The 19480-nt window shown below is 41.3% G+C and overlaps 1 protein-coding gene, 1 long non-coding RNA gene and 1 pseudogene across 2 annotated transcripts in view; 1 reads left to right on the forward strand and 2 right to left on the reverse strand.

Moving 5' to 3' along the window:
* LOC133238906 (uncharacterized) overlaps positions 1-13606 on the forward strand; it is a 45828-nt gene extending 32222 nt beyond the window's left edge. Inside the window, exons 2-3 of the long non-coding RNA XR_009733670.1 lie at positions 12244-13072; positions 13541-13606. This is a non-coding gene — a long non-coding RNA (uncharacterized LOC133238906). The remainder of the gene's footprint in view (positions 1-12243; positions 13073-13540) is intronic.
* Positions 3689-12776, reverse strand: LOC133238888 (uncharacterized). The gene is made up of 2 exons (XM_061402519.1): positions 12235-12776; positions 3689-4357 (listed from the first exon to the last, which is right to left on the reverse strand). The coding sequence occupies exons 1-2, from the start codon at positions 12774-12776 to the stop codon at positions 4273-4275; spliced, it is 627 nt and encodes a 208-aa protein (XP_061258503.1). The 3' UTR covers positions 3689-4272.
* On the reverse strand, positions 4351-8083 carry LOC133238894 (ferritin heavy chain-like; annotated as a pseudogene).
* Positions 13607-19480: the final 5874 nt, after the last annotated feature.

The raw sequence follows: 19480 nt of genomic DNA on the forward strand, positions 1-19480 counted from the left end.
CTTTATCCCAGGGATGCAAGGATTCTTCAATATCTGCAAATCAATCAATGTTATACACCACATTAACAAATTGAAAAAAAAAACCATATGATTATCTCAATAGATGCAGAGAAAGCCTTTGACAAAATTCAACATCCATTTATGATAAGAACTCTCCAGAAAGCAGGAATAGAAGGAACATACCTCAACATAATAAAAGCTATATATGACAAACCCACAGCAAACATTATCCTCAATGGTGAAAAATTGAAAGCATTTCCTCTAAAGTCAGGAACAAGACAAGGGTGCCAACTTTCACCATTACTATTCAACATAGTTTTGGACGTTTTGGCCACAGCAATCAGAACAGAAAAAGAAATAAAAGGAATCCAAATTGGAAAAGAAGAAGTAAAACTCTCACTGTTTGCAGATGACATGATCCTTTACATAGAAAACCCGAAAGACTCCACCAGAAAATTACTAGAACTAATCAATGACTATAGTAAAGTTGCAGGATATAAAATCAACACACAGAAATCCCTTGCATTCCTATACACTAATAATGAGAAAACTGAAAGAGAAATTAAGGAAACAATTCCATTCACCATTGCAACAGAAAGAATAAAATACTTAGGAATATATCTACCTAAAGAAACTAAAGACCTATATAGAAAACTATAAAACACTGGTGAAAGAAATCAAAGAGGACACTAGTAGATGGAGAAATATACCATGTTCATGGATTGGAAGAATAAATATAGTGAAAATGAGTATACTACCCAAAGCAATTTATAGATTCAATGCAATCCCTATCAAGCTACCAACGGTATTCTTCACAGAGCTAGAACAAATAATTTCACAATTTGTATGGAAATACAAAAAACCTCGAATGGCCAAAGCTATCTTGAGAAAGAAGAATGGAACTGGAGGAATCAACCTACCTGACTTCAGGCTCTATTACAAAGCCACAGTCATCAAGACAGTATGGTACTGGCACAAAGACAGAAATATAGATCAATGGAACAAAATAGAAAGCCCAGAGATAAATCCATGCACCTATGGACACCTATCTTTGACAAAGGAGGCAAGAATATACAATGGATTAAAGACAATCTCTTTAACAAGTGGTGCTGGGAAAACTGGTCAACCACTTGTAAAAGAATGAAACTAGAACACTTTCTAACACCTTACACAAAAATAAACTCAAAATGGATTAAAGATCTAAATGTAAGACCAGAAACTACAAAACTCCTAGAGGAGAACATAGGCAAAACACTCTCCGACATACATCACAGCAGGATCCTCTATGACCCACCTCCCAGGATGTTGGAAATAAAAGCAAAAATAAGCAAATGGGACCTAATTAAACTTAAAAGCTTCTGCACAACAAAGGAAACTATTAGCAAGGTGAAAAGGCAGCCTTCAGAATGGGAGAAAATAATAGCAAATGAAACAACGGACAAACAACTAATCTCAAAAATATACAAGCAACTCCTACAGCTCAACTCCAGAAAAATAAATGACCCAATCAAAAAATGGGCAAAGAACTAAATAGACATTTCTCCAAACAAGACATACAGATGGCTAACAAACACATGAAAAGATGCTCAACATCACTCATTATTAGAGAATGCAAATCAAAACCACTATGAGGTACCATTTCATGCCAGTCAGAATGGCTGCGATCCAAAAGTCTACAAGCAATAAATGCTGGAGAGGGTGTGGAGAAAAGGGAACCCTCTTACACTGTTGGTGGGAATGCAAACTAGTACAGCCACTATGGAGAACAGTGTGGAGATTCCTTAAAAAACTGGAAATAGAACTGCCTTATGACCCAGCAATCCCACTGCTGGGCATACACACCAAGGAAACCAGAATTGAAAGAGACACGTGTACCCCAATGTTCATCTCAGCACTGTTTAAAATAGCCAGGACATGGAAGCAACCTAGATGTCCATCAGCAGATGAATGGATAAGAAAGCTGTGGTACATATACACAATGGAGTATTACTCAGCCATTAAAAAGAATACATTTGAATCAGTTCTAATGAGGTGGATGAAACTGGAGCCTCTCATACAGAGTGAAGTAAGCCAGAAAGAAAAACACCAATACAGTATACTAACGCATATATATGGAATTTAGAAAGATGGTAACAATAACCCTGTATATGAGACAGCAAAAGAGACACTGATGTATAGAACAGTTTTTTGGACTCTGTGGGAGAGGGAGAGGGTGGGATGATTTGGGAGAATGGCATTGAAACATGTATAATATCATACGAAACAAGTCTCCAGTCCAGGTTCAATGCATGGTACTGGATGCTTGGGGCTGGTGCACTGGGACGACCCAGAGGGATGGTACAGGGAGGGAGGAGGGAGGAGGCTTCAGGATGGGGAACACATGTATACCTGTGGCAGATTCATGTTGATGTATGGCAAAACTGATACAATATTGTAAAGTTAAAAAATGAAAAAAAAAAAGGAAAGAAAAAAAAGAAAAAAGAAAAGATCAACAGAGAAAAAAATAAAAATAACACATAAAAAAATTAAATATATTTAATCAAAAAAAAAAAACCACACAACCTAAATGGTTGTGGTATTTTCCTTTTTTATTTTCATGTTTATACTAGCTATTTCAATGATTCCATAAATGTTTCATGTTTGAAGTGCATAATTATGTCTTTTAAGAAAACAATTTCTATGTTTTCTTAAACATAGAAATGTATGAAAACAATTTCATACATAGTATGTCAGAGTTTGCCCAAAATGCATACTGAATTCTCACTTTAAGATGAAGTACTGGAACATTTATTTAATATAATATGGGTCTGTCTTGGGTCTAGACCAAGATGGAGTGCATTACTGGAAATAACAGAAAGGAGTCTTTATTTCACATATAACATAACCACATATTCAGAGGCTTTGGGGCATTACAATAGTATATTTTTAATATAGAAAAATTATATTTAATTATATTTATTTCTTTCACAGAAACACGTTTTAGCTCTAAATAACTATTCTATGATTGTTTCTTCTACATAATGCAACAGAATCCCTGCAAGTAACAGATACATGCTAGCTAACCAGATTCTACCGACAAAGAGAATTATTACCAAAATAATTTACTAAGATTATTTTTGTGCTATTATTAGTTTGGAGACTAATATGTTAAAAATTAATTAAAATTATCTGAAATTATTGATAGTAAGCAGAAGGATAAAACACTATTAACTAACGATATTGTTAGCTTCTTTTCTAATTATTTTTTTAAATTTTTTTATTATTATTATTTTTTTTTTTTTACTTTACAATATTGTATTGGTTTTGCCATACATCAAAAGTGAGTCATGGCATTATTTTCAAAATTGTTTATTGACTAAAACTGTAAAACAAGAGATAACCAAAAGCAAAAAAAAAGAGACACGTGTACCCCAATGTTCATCTCAGCACTGTTTATAATAGCCAGGACATGGAAGCAACCTAGATGTCCATCAGCAGATGAATGGATAAGAAAGCTGTGATACATATACATAATGGAGTATTATGCAGCCATTAAAAAGAATACATTTGAATCAGTTCTAATGAGGTGGATGAAACTGGAGCCTATTATACAGAGTGAAGTAAGCCAGAAAGAAAAACACCAATACAGTATACTAACGCATATATATGGAATTTAGACAGATGGTAATGATAAACTGTATGCCAGACAGCAAGAGACACAGACGTATAGAACAGTCTTTTGGACTCTGTGGGAGAGGGAGAGGGTGGGATGATTTGGGAGAATGGCACTGAAACACGTATAATATCATATATGAAACGAATCGCCAGTCCAGGTTCAATGCATGGTACTGGATGCTTGGGGCTGGTGCACTGAGACGACCCAGATGGATGGTACAGGGAGGGAGGAGGGAGGGGGTTCAGGATGGGGAACACGTGTATACCTGTGGCAGATTCACATTGATGTATGGCAAAACCAATACAATACTGTAAAGTAATTAACCTCCAATTAAAATAAATAGTTATATTTAAAAAAAATAAAAAGAGTAATACATAAATTTATGCTTACAAATATCTTTGCACATATCCCAGGGTCAAATGCATTTATCAAGAAGAACTACATGATGTTCAAGGTCATTCTAATGATTCATTTGTGTATTAGACTGCTAGGGCTGCAATAACAAAATACCACATATTGGGTAGCTTAAACAAATGACATTTATTTTCTTACTATTCTGGAGTCTAGAAGTCAAGCAAGATCAAGGTGCTGGCAGGATTGGTTTCTAGAGAGACCTCTTATCCTGGCTTGCAGATGGCTGCCCTCTTGCTGTGTCCTTGAGTACCCTTTTCTCTGTGTCCCTCTCTGGTGTCAATTCCTCTTCTAAAGAGAACATCAGTCATATTCAATTAAGACCCAACACTTACAACCTCACTTAACCAAAATTACCTCTTTAAAAGTCCTATCTCAAAACAAAGTCCCATTGGGTGAAGGGACTTCAATATATGAATTGGATGGGTTGGGGGAGGGGTACAAAAATTTAGTTCTTGTGCTTTGGGGTGGGGGAGGGTAAAAGAAATACAGAGGAATTTAGGCCTCATTTCAAGTCTCATTGTATTTCTGGAGAATATTGCTAAAAAAATGTGAGGGGCCTGCTATTTAATCCCTGAATGTAGGAGTGGTGGTGGGTTTAGGGGAGTATTGTTTTGGAGAAAAAGAGAACTCACCAAGATACAAGGAAAGTGAAAGTCGCTCAGTCGTGTCTGACACTTTGAGACCCCATGGACTATAGAGTCCATGTAATTCTCCAGGCCAGAATACTGGAGTGGGTAACTGTTCCCTTCTGCAGGGGATCTTCCAAACCCAAGGATTGAACCAGGGTCTCCTGCATTATAGGCAGATTCTTTACCAGCTGAATCACCAGCGAAGCCCAAGAATACTGGAGTGGGTCTTCAGTGGATCTTCCCAACCCAGGAATTGAACTGGGGTCTCCTGCATTGCAGGAGGTTTCTTTACCAGCTGAGTTACCAGGGAATCCCCTGAGAGTAAATCAGGGTCTGTTCTAGAGATAATATGAAATATTGCTAAGATTTTTTTTTACTTTCTTAGGGCAGCTCTAGGGAACTTTATATGATATACATGAGAATCTTAATTATTGAATCCTATAGGTTATACAAGGTTTATTAAGAAGACAAGTCATTACAACATGGAAATACCCACTAAAAACTAACCAGTTGGAACATTGGTAAACACTCAAGGCTCACTTTCTATTTAACTATTGTTGTTCAGTCGTCATGTCTGACTCTTTGCAACCCATGGACTGCAACACTCCAGGCTTCCCTGTCTTTCACTATCTCTGGGAGTTTGCTCCTGGAGCTGGCTCATACAGGCTCTCAGAAATGGTGTACATGTGCCTTTCCAACTCCACATTCAGTGACATCACATTTGGTCACTTGGAATAGACCACAGTGGAGAATCTATACAAGGCAATTGGGAAACACTATAAACCAGATCTCTTTGTTTTTCTGAGAACTGATTGTTCAAGATTTACCAGCAAATCATTGAATTGATTCATGGCCTTTGAATTAATATCACTGCTGAGTCACTTGTTGCCTATTGTTCAAATTAAAAATTCAATGTAAACAAAAGGCAGCATGAAACTCAATATCCTGCAACAGATGTTAGATTTTATGACATTGTTGAAAGAGGCCCTGTGCTAATATCCATGGCATACACATTTGTTGTTGTTTAGTCACTAAGTTGTGTCTGACTCTTCTGCAATGCTACGGACTGTAGCCTGCCAGACTCCTCCATCCATGGGATTTCCTAGGCAAGAATACTAGAGTGGGTTGCCATTTCCTTCTCCATGGTCAACTTTCAATTATCCATTATCACTGTCTACTTTTAACTGTTAACCTTCAGCTTTCATTAACCATTTCTTTTTAAGAGAAGCACAATAAAGCACACATCATGCTTTGAAGCACATAGTCAGCAGATTCTAGAAGTTCTACAACCACAAGGTTTTTAAAAGCTTGGTTGAAGTCAGACTTTAATATGAGATATTATTAACTCATTCTCTAAAGCAGATCTACCAGGGCATCCATCAAATGACACATTTTAGATTTCTGAGGGCTTCCCTGGTGGCTCAGATGGTAAAGAATCCATCTGCAATGCAGGAGACCTGGGTTCAATTCCTGGGTTGGACTGAACCCCTGGAGGAGGGCGTGTCAACCCACTCCAATATTCCTGCCTGGACAATTCCATGGACAGAGGAGCCTGGCAGGCTATAGTCATGGAGTCGCAAAGAGTTGGACACCACTGAGTGATTAAGCACAGACTTCTGAAGGGCTTCCCAGGCAGTGCTAGTAGTAAAGAATCCATTTTCCAGTGCAGGAGACATAAAAGACATAGGTTCAATCCCTGGGTCGGGAAGATCCCCTGGAGAGGGTACGGCAACCCACTCCAGTACTCTTGCCTGGACAGAGTACTCTTGCCTCACAACGAGTCAGACATGACTGAAGCGACTTGGTACACAGACTTCGCAAATCTTTTTCTCACATTTTTTTTTTTTCCTTTTGGGGTGTGAGGGGAGGGTGGCATACCAAATTACTTTATTTGAAGGAATGGTACTAAGGAAAGAACTTAAGTATTATGACCCAAACACAGATGCACTGCCTTGATGACCAGGGAAGTCATCCCTGTGACTACGGGAAGTCAGCCTAAGGCTTAGCTCTCATTATCATGGTGTCCCAGTATGTGCTTGTCAAAGAGATACTCTGCCATGCCAGACTCAGGAGACCCCCGTCTTGCACAGGTTGGTTACACGGTCACCCAGTTCTTTGTTGGATTTCTCCTGCTCATTCAGGTAATGAGTCCCAATGAAGTCACACAAATGGTGGTCATTTCTGTCAGTGGCCAGTTTGTGCAGTTCCAGTGGTGACTAATTCACACTTTTTTCCAAATGTAGCACACATTCCATTGCACTCCACCCATTCTCCCAGTCATCAAGGTCTAATTCCTTAACATCCTAAGGGAAGATTCGGCCACTTTACTGGTTCTGTAGCTTCATTAGTTTCTCAGCATGTTCCCTTTCATCACAAGATTGGTAAGAAAATTCTTGGCAAAGTTCTTCAAAGCCACATCATCACAGTCAAAATAGTATGACACAGATGTAGCAGGCAAACACCTCCAGTGGGGTAGTTGATGGCATCCTCCGAGTCCTGGCAGTAGTCCAGGCAGCATCTGCAAGAAGATGCAGTCATCCTGGAAGGTGGCTGAGAGGTGGAGGTGGGGGCCTGGGGTGGGTCGAGGGCTCTGGGTGGGTGGTGGTGAGGGCTGACTCTGAGCAGCTGGCCAAGGCAAGGGACGATCACCAAGTTCCGTCCAAGCACTGTTGAAGCAGGAAATTGTGGCGATTCTCCAAAAAGATTGCCTCTCTCATGGTTTTTTGAAACAAGTAAATGACTAAGTAAATGAAAAAGTAAATGACTAAGTTAAAGTTGCCATGCTCAGTCACTCAGTCATGTCTGACTCTGTGGCTGCATGGATTGTAGTCCATCAGGCTCGTTTGTCCACGGAGTTTCCCAGGCAAGAATGCTGGAGTGGGTTGCCATTTCCTTCTCTATAAGTTTCTATCAGTTTAGTTCAGTTCAGTTCAGTCACTCAGTCGTATTAGCCTCTGCAACCCCATGGACTGCAGCACGCCAGATCTCCCTGTCCATCAATAACACCCAGAGCTTACTCAAACTCATGCCCATTGAGTCAATGATGCCATCCAACCATCTCATCCTCTGTCGTCCCCTTCTCCTCCCGCCTTCAATCTTTCCCAGCATCAGGATCTTTTCCAAGGAGTTCTTCAAATCAGGTGGCCAAAGTATTGGAGTTTCAGCTTCAGCATCAGTCCTTCCAATGAATATTCAGGACTGATTTCCTTTAGGACGGACTGGCTGGATCTCCTTGCTGTCCAAGGGATTCTTAAGACTCTTCTCCAACACCACAGTTCAAAAGCATCAATTCTTTGGTGCTCAGTTTTCTTTATAGTCCAACTCTCACGTCCATACATGACTATTGGAAAAACCAGAGCTTTGACTTGACGGACATTTGTTGGCAAAATAATGTCTCTGCTTTTGAATATACTAAGTTGGTCATAATTTTTCTTCCAAGGAGTAAGCATATTTTAATTTCATGGCTGCAGTCACCATGTGCAGTGATTTTGGAGCCCAAAAATATAGTCTGTCACTGTTTCCATTGTTTCCCCATCTTTTTGCCAGGAAGTGATGGGACTAGATGTCATGATCTTAGTTTTCTGAATGTTGAGCTTTAAGCCAACTTTTTCAGTCTCCTCTTTCATTTTCATCAAGAGGCTCTTTAGTTCTTCTTCACTTTCTGCCATAAGGGTGGTGTCATCTACATATCTGAGGTTATTGATATTTCTCCTGGCAATCTTGATTCCAACTTGTGCTTCATCCAGCCCAGCATTTCTCATGATGTACTCTGAATGTAAGTTAAATAAGCAGGGTGACAATATGCAGCCTTGACATACTCCTTTCCCGATTTGGAACCAGTCTGTTGTTTCATGTCCAGTTCTAACTGTTGCTTCTTGACCTGCATACAGATTTCTCAGGAGGCAGGTCAGGTTTCCATACTATGAATCAAAACCACCTTAAAGTTTAAGAGGTTAATTTAATTAACCATACTCAAAGTTAGTCTGTTTTGTGGGTTTTAAACTGGAAATGCATAAAAAGCAAGTAGTTTGAAAGTTTAATCTTTTCCAGTGTTGTTTTGCTTACAAATCTATTCTTCTTTCCTACTGTCACCACCTGACCTTAAGTAGGTATACACTATCCACTTTTAACTCTTTAACAGAGCAAAATTGAGTGGGACACAGCCTACTCACACATTAATATTCTCCTTCTTTGTCTCTCCTTCTCTCTCTCAGATACACAGAGACACAATCATTCATCATTCACTCAGGTCAGGTCTACTGTCCTTATAGCCAAGAGTCAGCATCTCAAACCTGTAGAAACAAGAGATGGGCAGAGAATGTAAAGAAATCTACAGCAAGACAACCAAGTTGAGTGCATTGAGCATGGTACCAGAGGCTGGGGATACAAAAGCAAGTACAATTAGATTTTACTGAAAAGGAAATGGGCTCAATGAGTCATATGACTGGCCCAAAGACAGTTGTTTTGGCCAACAAGAGACAGAAATGGAATTCAAATGCCTGGACTCTCAAAAGCAGACAGCCCTCCAAATGACCACCTTCAAAGGACCTACAATCTAGTAGATGAAAGAGATTGATCAATACTGAAATGTGTTTTGTTTTGAGGAAAGGAGTGGAGTGGAGGGAAGGAAACTCGCCTATCCTGGATAGGAGAGGAGAGTTGCTAAAGCTTCTTGGAAGATGGCTGGTTCCTCTAAGCTGTGGAAGACCAGTGACTATAGTAAGGTAAGAATTAAGGGAAAGGGCATTCTGGGCAAAGAGAACACACAGAGAAAAATCAAATAGGGAACTGCAAATTTCACATTTCTGAGTCATACATTCAGGAAGAGTACTGAGGAAGATAAAGATATTGAGGTAGGGTACTTCCCTGGTGGTCCAGTGGTTAAGATTCTGTGCTCCCAATGCAGGGAGCCCAGCTTCAACCCCTGGTCAAGGAACTAGATCCCATGTGCCACAGCTAAAGATCCTGCATGCTATGACTAAGACCTGATGCAGCCAAATAAACAAACAAATATAAATAATTTAAAAGAAAAAAAATGATGCTGAGGTAAAAAGGAGTCAGAGTAGGGAGAGGGGAGAAGGGGATGTCTGGAATGCCAACTAAGGAGTTGCCACTTGAAGGGTTTTAAGTCGGAGACATTGTGAGATATGTGGTTGATGACAGGCACACTGGTGGAAACGCACTGGCTACCCTGGAAAAGAAATGAGACTGGCAGCTAGGAGGTCAGATAGAAATAAAGCAATAGCTCCTTTTATGTGGTCCCTGATTGGTCAAGTTCATCCTACACAAGGACATAGTGGGAATTGGTCACAGAAATAATAGAGCAGCACAGAGGCCAGTTCAAAACTATAAGGTACAAATGCTTCTATATACCAAATACACCACAGCTGACCCTGGCTCTTCAGACTTAAGACTTTTTTGCTCAGCTACAATTTAATGAAAGATCCTTAGATTATTCTATAGTCGTTCTACACCGCAGACTGTTCAATGTTAAGGACTATATCTTATTTCTATCTGTAAATCCTTCATTATTCACTATACACACAGTGACTTTCACATAAGTGCTCTGTTCATGCTTTTTTAAAAATCCTTTCATTTTACAAATAAGCACTTTCTATACACCATGTTCCAGGGACTAAGAAAACAGATTAGAACCATACTCTCACTGAGCTTATTTTCTAGTTTGAGAAATAGACAGTAAACAAATACATAGTATTTTCAAGAAGTGATACTACTTAACATAGGGATAGAGTGATGAAGGTTCTAATTTTTCTTATAAAGGCTTATAAGGTGATCAGAGAAGGTCTCCCTGATGAGATGAATATTTGAGTAAAGCCCATAACAAAAGTACCTAAAACAGAGTATTCCAGGCAGGAGAGTGCACAGGGTGTTTATGACACAGCAAGAAAGCCAGGGTAGCTACAGCAGAGGGACCATAAGGACAAGCATAAGGCGATGAGATTAGAGAGGTGGCTGGGGTTCAAATTATGGAGGGACTTGGATATGAATTTCTTTAGGTATAACTGAAGATGAAATTTCACTTCTTCATGCTGAGTCCCATTCTCAAGAAACACAAAGGAAGTAGGATTAGTTGTAGAAAATCTTAGAGGTAAATCTACTGCTCAAAGGCATTGCAAAACATTCTTAAACAAAGTAAGCATGATTATTAGATATTACTTGGAAATCTATCCACTACCTCCCTACACTAAGACTCTTATTGCCTCCAATAAGACAATTTAGAATAGACTGGAGGAGGCGGGGGGGGGGGGGGGTAGGTTTCTGAAATAACAGTTCAAAAATATCTTTCAAAAAGGTAATATTCCTGTTCTAGCCAAGGTAGTATTCCTGTTCTAGTCAATCCACTAAGGTATGCTTTTTAAAAAAAAAAAAAAAAAAGAGGCCAAGGCTTATCTTCTCCAGTCGTGCAGGGTTCTACTTTTCATCACACGTAAAGGGTCGTTCCTGACTACCATTTCCATGAGATTAACCTTCCAAACCTCAGGTTCCACCGATCACTCAACAGGTAGCATAAGAATTACATCAATTGTGAATTACATTCCATGATTCTGGCACAAAGATCTGCAACTGATTCTACTACAAGTAGTGTGTATAAATGCTGAGATTTCCCTGGAATGAGATGACAATTAGTAGATATTTCTCACACAAAGATGAAGGTCAGGCATTCCGTGCTACTAAATCCCCTATGAGCATGACTTTCCCTGCAACACTTTCTGCTGGCAAAGTGGCAAACAGCAAAATACAAAAGAAACAGCTTGGGTCAGAACAAGGGGAGAAGGGAGTTTGAGAATGGAAAGAAGAGCATGGAACAGAAGGAGATGTGAAAAGAGAAAGTACTTTGGAATGAACTGATGGAGGGAGGAGAATGAAAAGAGAAACACACAGGAAGGTAGGGCACACACTGATATCATCCTGCGCTGTTGTTTACTTGTGTGTCTGTGCCCTCCTGGATTAGATCCCCCAGTATCTAGGTGGTTTCTAGTGGTGCATTTCCAGCACGGAGCCCACTAAGCCCTGCTCACACTCAGCACTAAATTGTTTGTGGAGGTATGAGAATGAAAGAATTGCTCTCTCTTCCCCCTCTTTCACTATATATCTTCCTGACTTCTATAAAGCCTAGTTTGCTATTTACTCTTTTGTTTCTATTCGGCTTTTCCCCCTGCTCCTCTGTCCTGTAAGTCAACCCATGTGTGCGCCCTCTGTCGTATTACCAAAATGTGGCAGCCAGAGACAAAATGATAGGACCAAAGGGGAACCGTCTATAACCAAGGCTGCCCGCCAGACTTAGGCAGAGACTACACAGAAATGGCATCAGAAAAAAAGGCAATTGCAATGATCATAAGAGAAACACAAAAGAAGTGAGCTGCCAGGCTGCTGAAAGGGAAGGCTCAAATCTTCTCGTGCCTACAAACATTTGCTGTGACAGCCTTTTATTGGAGCCGTTGACATGCCTCATGGGTTAAGAGCAAAGTGTTAAGAGAGGTTCTGTCTAGGACAGAAACAAGAAAAGGTACTCACGGGAGAAAGGACAGAGAAGAATTCCAGGGCCTGGATGTGCGGGAGATAGACGAGAAGAGGAACTCAAGACCAGCTTGGAATCGTAAGGGATAATCTGTAGGTGACTGGGGCTTATAAAGTAGCCTCAAGTATGGGATGAAGTGAAGGCCCCTGAAGGCGAGACAGAGTGAGGCCTCACCCGAAAGAGAAAGAGCAGAACGAAGACACACCCCTGCAGCTACTTCACACCTAATGCCCCCGTGCAAGGCGCTTCCCTGGCCAGCTTGGACCCACTGGCTTCCAAGATTCCTCGCTGCAAGCTGGACCGCGGAGCCCTGAACTACAATACCCATAGTGCCCCACGCGCAGGCCGAGTGAACCGCCCTCTTCTGATCCCCACTAGCCAATGGGTTTCGCCATCTTCCTCTGCCCCTGGAAATACGACGGGAGGAGTCAGCGCTTCCGGTCCCGTGTTCTCTTTGGCCCTCGGGGAATCCAAAGATGTAGTGCTTACGGAGGAGCCGTAAGGCAGCGGTTCTAGGTGTAATGAAGGGATCGTCCATTGCATGGGTTCCGCTAACAGAACGTGGGCTGTTTAGGCTAACAGATGGCACCAAACCTCTGCTTTTAGGCCCCTTCCCCACCTCTTCCGGGGCGGACCTCAGACCTTCAACACATGCGCACTGTCCTTCCTCCGCCCCTGTGATGGGGCGAGCCTAGGACCTTTAGCACATGCGCACTTCACATTCTCTGGGACTGACCTCGGACTTGCAGCACTAGTACCCCTAGACCAAGACCTGACAGACTGTCTGGGGTCTCTGGTTGTTTCCGTTGCTATGCTCAGGACATTGTATTTTGGGTAATGCTGTCTTTTTTTTTGTTTTAACTTTCTCTTGTTTAACATCGGGAAGCAGCAATGAAGTGTTATTGAAAAATCCCTAAAGCTGGATTTGAAATATGCACTTTGTAACACACCAGCTTTGGGGTATTGGGCAGGTCATTTATTCGTGCTGCTGGCAGGGCTGTATGCAAACTATTGGTGCCCACAGCCCTCCGGTCCCCGTAGGACTGTAGTTTCCAGGCCACTGGAAACTTCTAAGAGGAGTGCACCAGAAAACCAAATGACCGAGCTGAGCATTGGTGGAGGATCGTGGAATGCAGTGAAAGAAAGGAACTGGAAATGGGACGGCATTTGGGGCGCCAGCTGGAAGGAGAAATGGGGAAAGAAAAGTTTTGTTGGGTTTTCCGCTCTATCTGCAATTGCTGATAATTCTCCATTTAAATATCATCCCATCTGACTTTTCTCCATCCCTATTGTCATTCACAGATCAAGATCTCTTGCTTAAATTCTCTCCAGTCCCCACCCCACACCCTGTTGAACTAAACTGCAAACATGATCATTAAAATGTGTCATGACTTCTCTTTGCCCCTAAAATTAAGTGCCAACACCTTAAGGCTCTTATTGTCTGGTCTCTTCCTTCTCCACCAGTCTTCTCTCACTCTTTGTTCGAATCACCTTCAAATACTTTTAACACAGGAGGCTGCTTCTTACCGCCTGGCCTTTTTATGTGTGGAAACAATGTAATAAACACTCTGAATTCTGCTGAACACAGTCCTGGGTTGGTTTCAAGCAGTGCCTTCCACCATACTCCGTCAATTCTTCCCTTTTCCTCTCTGAAAGATTCTGTAGCTTTCTGTTTGTTTAGTTATTAGAAGTCCAGCCTAGTGTAATGAGTCCATTTTAAAGCTTTAGTCTCACATCAAGTTTACATAGCTTCCTTACCCTCAGCACCAGCCAACCTTCAGCATGGGATGCCATTTGGGGAACTGATACATCCTGTCCTTTAATAGAACTCTCTCTTTTGCTAACTTGTTGTGTTGGAACCTGGAGGAAGGACTGGGGATGGCCTAGGAGGAAGGGCAGAATGTCCTTTTCCCTAACTGGGCAAGTCATGGTAATCATCTGTTTGTTGTTTGACTCTCAGGCTAAAGCTGACTGATAGTGGATACCTTCCATTTAGAAGATGCCCAAATGCTAATGCTTATGGGCACATGGATTAGTTTCCTGGGAGCTCTCCCCATTGCACAATCCCCTGATAGGAAATCTGCTCCAATCTAACTGCTTCCCACAATGCCTCAGGTCCTGCCTTTGGCTGTATAACTAAGCTCCCTGGCTACTGGTCTTCTTGGGAGGACGACCAGCAAGATGGCTCAAACTCTATTGACTTTTCACACTGTTCTTTTGACTTACAGGAAATTCATACATCCTACTAAACCACATTGTACAAGTGACAGCTCTTTTCCAGTTAACCCTCATTCTTTACTCCAGTGATCACAGAGAACAGATCAGCAAGCCCATCAGCAGATATCCAACCAAGGACTGAGATGCAGTCTCTCCTTGCCAAGCCACCAATTTCTAAGAGACCCCTCACTCTAAGGAGCTGAGGACAAAATTCACAGCACTTGATCCTCTGGTGATGGACTCATGACTCCATCAATCCCTTTCCCCTTTCCACCTCCACAGCATCTTCTATTTATTTCCTGGGGAGGTAGAGGATAGGGTACTGGGGATATAGCAGAACTGACTCGCCACCTCTTGATGGTACCTTTTACTTTTGTGGCAAAACTGACAATTCCAGGGTACCAAATGAGTCCTGCTTAACATCCTGAAACAAAAAAGCTATCTCCTTTGCCCAGAATACTTGCCACATACTTCAACACCTTCTCTTCCCCCTTCCCTTTATCTGTGATTAGCTCCTTTACTATCAATGTATCACTGTAACTATCATCACTGCCAAGAAGAAATTCTAACACTGCCAAGCCTAAGGCAGCAGACTGATCTATCACCTCCAAAGTTCCTCTTGCCTCCCTCATCATAACATTTACCACATTATGTTCTAAATGACTCTCGACAGTACATCTTCCCCATGAGCCCAGGCACCACAACAGCTGGGACAGTGTCAGTTTTGCTCATCTTTGTCTCATCGTTGCTCACACACTGAAAGCACTAAATACATAAACGAAGGATTCCCAGGCTTTGGGGAAGAGTCTGTGTGGTTTGAAAGAGCCTAGGGTTATGGGACTTTCTGGTGATCCAGTGGTTAAAAAAATGATGTGTGCTCAGTCATGTCCTACCCTTTGGGATCCCATGGACTGTAGCCCACCAGGCCTTCTGTCCAAGGAATTTTCCAGGCAAGAATACTGGAGTGGGATGCCATTTCCCTCTCCATGCCCCATGGTTAAGAAGCCACCTTCCAATGTGGGGGATGCAGATTCTATCCCTGGTCAGGGAACTAGGATCCCACATGCCAGAGCCCTCATTGAGCCCACACTCTGTGGAGCTCAAGCTACACAAGAGGAGCCACCACAATGAGAAGCCCACACACCACAATGAAGACCCAGTGCAGCCAAAATAACAAGTTTTAAAAATAGAAAATAAAGAGCCTGGGTCCTGCTACAATGCCTCCATCCCTGCTGCTTCTACCTCCCTGAGAGCTGCTGTGCTCTACGCCTACTTTGTATATCAAGTTGTGTTGCTGGAACATCTCTGAAACATCTAAAGTGCTGTATTAAAATCTGCACTTTTATAAATTAGTTTTATTCGCTCGACCAGCTATATAAGCATCAGCAATGTTTGTAAAATAGGAAATTGTGAGGCAGTCAAGGGTGGGGTGTTACCCTACACTTTTGACTCCATTCCTTACATGCCCAGAATTCCCTTCCCAGTTGTTTAGAAGTTTGAGTCTGCCCAGTAGGAGCTCCCTTCCCACTATTCGTCTGTGGTGGAAAGAAACGATGGTTTCTCTTATGACTACACTATGGTCTCGATGCAACATTCCTTCATGCAAAACATTTTTAACTGACCTAGAAGAGCTGAGGGAGCTTTTCAGTGTGTCCTACCAGGGCCCTTCAGGCTACTGGCAACAGGATGAAGGATAAACAAATTCCCAAAATAAGCTTATACCTATGCTCGGACCCTAGAGTTCTCAAGAGCACAAGCCATTCCTTCCCTCTCCCCTTTCCCTTCCTGTCCATGCCTCTGCAATGGAGCAGAAAGAAAAAGTTGTGCCGCTACCTATGGGAAAATGCCCCTTGGCTTTCAGAATCCTGACATGAAATATGATCTCGTTTTTTAGGAAGTCAGTTCCAGACAAAAGATCCTCTTACTGTCCCACTCCCTGAATTGTCTACTCTCTCTTTTAAAATGGGGGCAGCATTTTGCCTGAAGCACCAAGTTCCTGGATTAACTAAAATATGAATTTATCCAGAATATCACACTCACCCATTTATCCAAAAAATATATGTGGAGCAGTATTTATATGCTTGTTTCTGGGTATACTACAGTAAAGACACAATTCCTGCTCTCAAATTACAATCTAGTAAGAAGAAAACCAATTTCAGCACTAAGAACTATGATAGAGTTTTGCATCTATGGCCTGGAGGTGGTAGAAATCAGGGAAAGCTTCCCAATAGAAATAACACTGGTTTAGCCTTAAAGTAGAAATTAACCAAGCAGGAAAAGGGAGGGAAGCGATGCAGGATACACACCAAGTACAGAGGCCAAGAAATAACATAAGAAAACCCGTGCTAAGCACTGTTGGACACCACCTTAAGAGTTCAACAAGTATTACCTCATTAAATTGTCACAACAACTCTTTGAAATAGATAGTAGGCTCCTTGATAGATGAAGTAATTAAAGTATAAGCTATTGATGAGGCATGGAAAGGTGATGTAAATATATTGAACAAGATCACAGTTTACTTAATAAATGATGTAACCTCATGGATGACAGCCTGCCAGGTTCCTCTTGCCCTTTCCAGGAAAGAATACTGGAGTGGGTTGCCATTTCCTTCTCCAGGGGATCTTCCCAACCCAGGGATTGAACCTACATCTCTTGCACCTCCTGCATTGGCAGACAGATTCTTTACCATTGTGTCATCTGGGAAGCCAATAAGTGATGAAGCCAAGACACAAATCAGGAAGTTTGAGTCCAGAACTGCTACTCTCCACCACCTTCTTACCTAGTACTTGGGGTTGATGAGTTGTCTTTCATAAAGGAGTATAAGATTCATGGCAAAGCATACTTGAAAAATAAACTAGGTAGACAGGCAGGGAAGGGACGTCTCAGGTGGCTCTAGTGGTAAAGAATCTGCCTGTGAATGCAGGAGATGCAGGAGACATAGGTTCAATCCCTGGGTTGGGAAGATTCCCTGGAGAAGGAAATGGTAACCCACTCCAATATTCTTGCCTGGGAAATCCTATGGACAGAGGAGCCTGGTGGGCTACAGTCCATAAAGTTGCAAAGAGTTTGACATGACTGGGCATACACACCTACACAGGCAGGGAAAGACAACATGAATGAAGAGTTTATATACCACATTGGTGACATTTGGACTTTATCTTAAAGGTAACAGGGATCCAAATGATGGATTTCGAGGAGTAAAGTGGTCTGACGTATTTATATTTATTACTCTGTTAACATGGAATAGGATAAGTTATAAGGGAATAAGAGTACTAGAAGTGAGAACATTGTAAATCAACTATGCTTCACTTTTAAAAAGAAGAAGCTCTTGCAGTGATGCAGGAAAGAATGAATAAGGACTAGGAAATAAAAGTTTGAACTAAGGTAGTAGCAATGACTATAAAGAGGAGCAAATGTGATTCTGAAGTGGAACTGACAGTATATTGATAATAAGTGCAGAAAGTCAGGGAGAAAAAGCATTCTCTCATGATTCCCAGATTTCTTATTTTATTTCAGAGACTAAGTATAGAGGAGAAGTAGGCTTGAAAGGAAAGATGTTTTAAATGAATTTGGATATGAGGGTTTGAGATGTTTGTGTTACCATTGAACAGTCAACTAAGCAAGACAATGAGCAGTTACATTTAGGAGTGTGGAGTAAGGAATGAGATCTGAGTAAAAACACAAATTGGAGAACCACTGGCATACAGGTTGTCACTGAAACTATGAGAATAGATGAGAACACTCAAAGAGGATTTCAGAAGATAAGAAAACTGAGGGTGGACCCTGAGGAAATACCAAGCATACACAAAGGTAATTGGATGCAAAGAGACTAAGGAGGAGCCAAAGTAGGAGGAAGATTGTGTAGGCATCTACCAAAACTGGGGCTTTCATGGTGGCTCAGATGGTAATGAATTTGCCTGCAATGTGGGAGACTGGTTCAATCCTTGGGTCAGGAAGATCTCCTGGAGAAGAGAATGGCTACTCACCCCAGTCTTCTTGCCTGGAGAATTCCATGGACAGAGTAGCCTGACAGGCTGCAATTGATGGGGTCACAAAGAGTCAGACACAACTGAGCGACTAACACTGCCAAAACTAAGGGGAGTTGGACTTCCCTGGTGGTCCAGTGGTTAAGAATCCACCTGCCAATGCTGGGGACATGGAATTAATCCCTGGTCTGTAGTTTGAAAAGAAGAAAAGTGAAAGACAAAGAAGAAAAGGAAAGATATACCCATCTGAATGCAGAGTTCCAAAGAACAGCAAGGAGAGAAAAGAAAGTCTTCCTAAGTGATCAATGCAAAGAAATAGAGGAAAACAATACAATGGGAAAGACTAGAAATCTCTTCAAGAAACTTAGACATACCAAGGGAACATTTCATGCAAAGATGGGCACAATAAAGGACAGAAATGGTATCGACCTAACAGAAGCAGAAGATATTAAGAAAAAGTGGCAAGAATACATAGAAGAACTATACAAAAAAGATCTTCATGACCAAGATAACCACAATGGTGTGATCACTCACCTAGAGCCAGACATCCTGGAGTGCGAAGTCAAGTGGGCCTTAGGAAGCATCATTTCGAACAAAGCTAGTGAAGGTGATGGAATTCCAGCTGAGCTATTTCAAATGCTAGGAGATGATGCTGTGAAAGTGCTGCACTCAATATGTCAGCAAATTTGGAAAACTCAGCAGTGGCCACAGGACTGGAAAAGGTCAGTTTTCATTCCAATCCAAAAGAAGGGCAATGCCAAAGAATATTCAAACTACTGAACAATTGCACTCATTTCACATGCTAGAAAAGGTCATTCTCAAAAAAAAAATTAATTAATTTAAAAAATAAAAAATAAATAAAAAAAGAAAAGGTCATTCTCAAAATTACCCAAGCTAGGCTTTAACAGTACATGACTGAGAGCTTCCAGATGTTCAAGCAGGATTTAGAAAAGGCAGAGGAATGAGAGCAAATTGCCAACATCCATTGGATCATACAAAAAGCTAGAGAATTCCACAAAAACATCTACTTCTGCTTCAT

Source organism: Bos javanicus, chromosome 3 (assembly GCF_032452875.1).
Source record: "Bos javanicus breed banteng chromosome 3, ARS-OSU_banteng_1.0, whole genome shotgun sequence".
Taxonomy (NCBI): domain Eukaryota; kingdom Metazoa; phylum Chordata; class Mammalia; order Artiodactyla; family Bovidae; genus Bos; species Bos javanicus.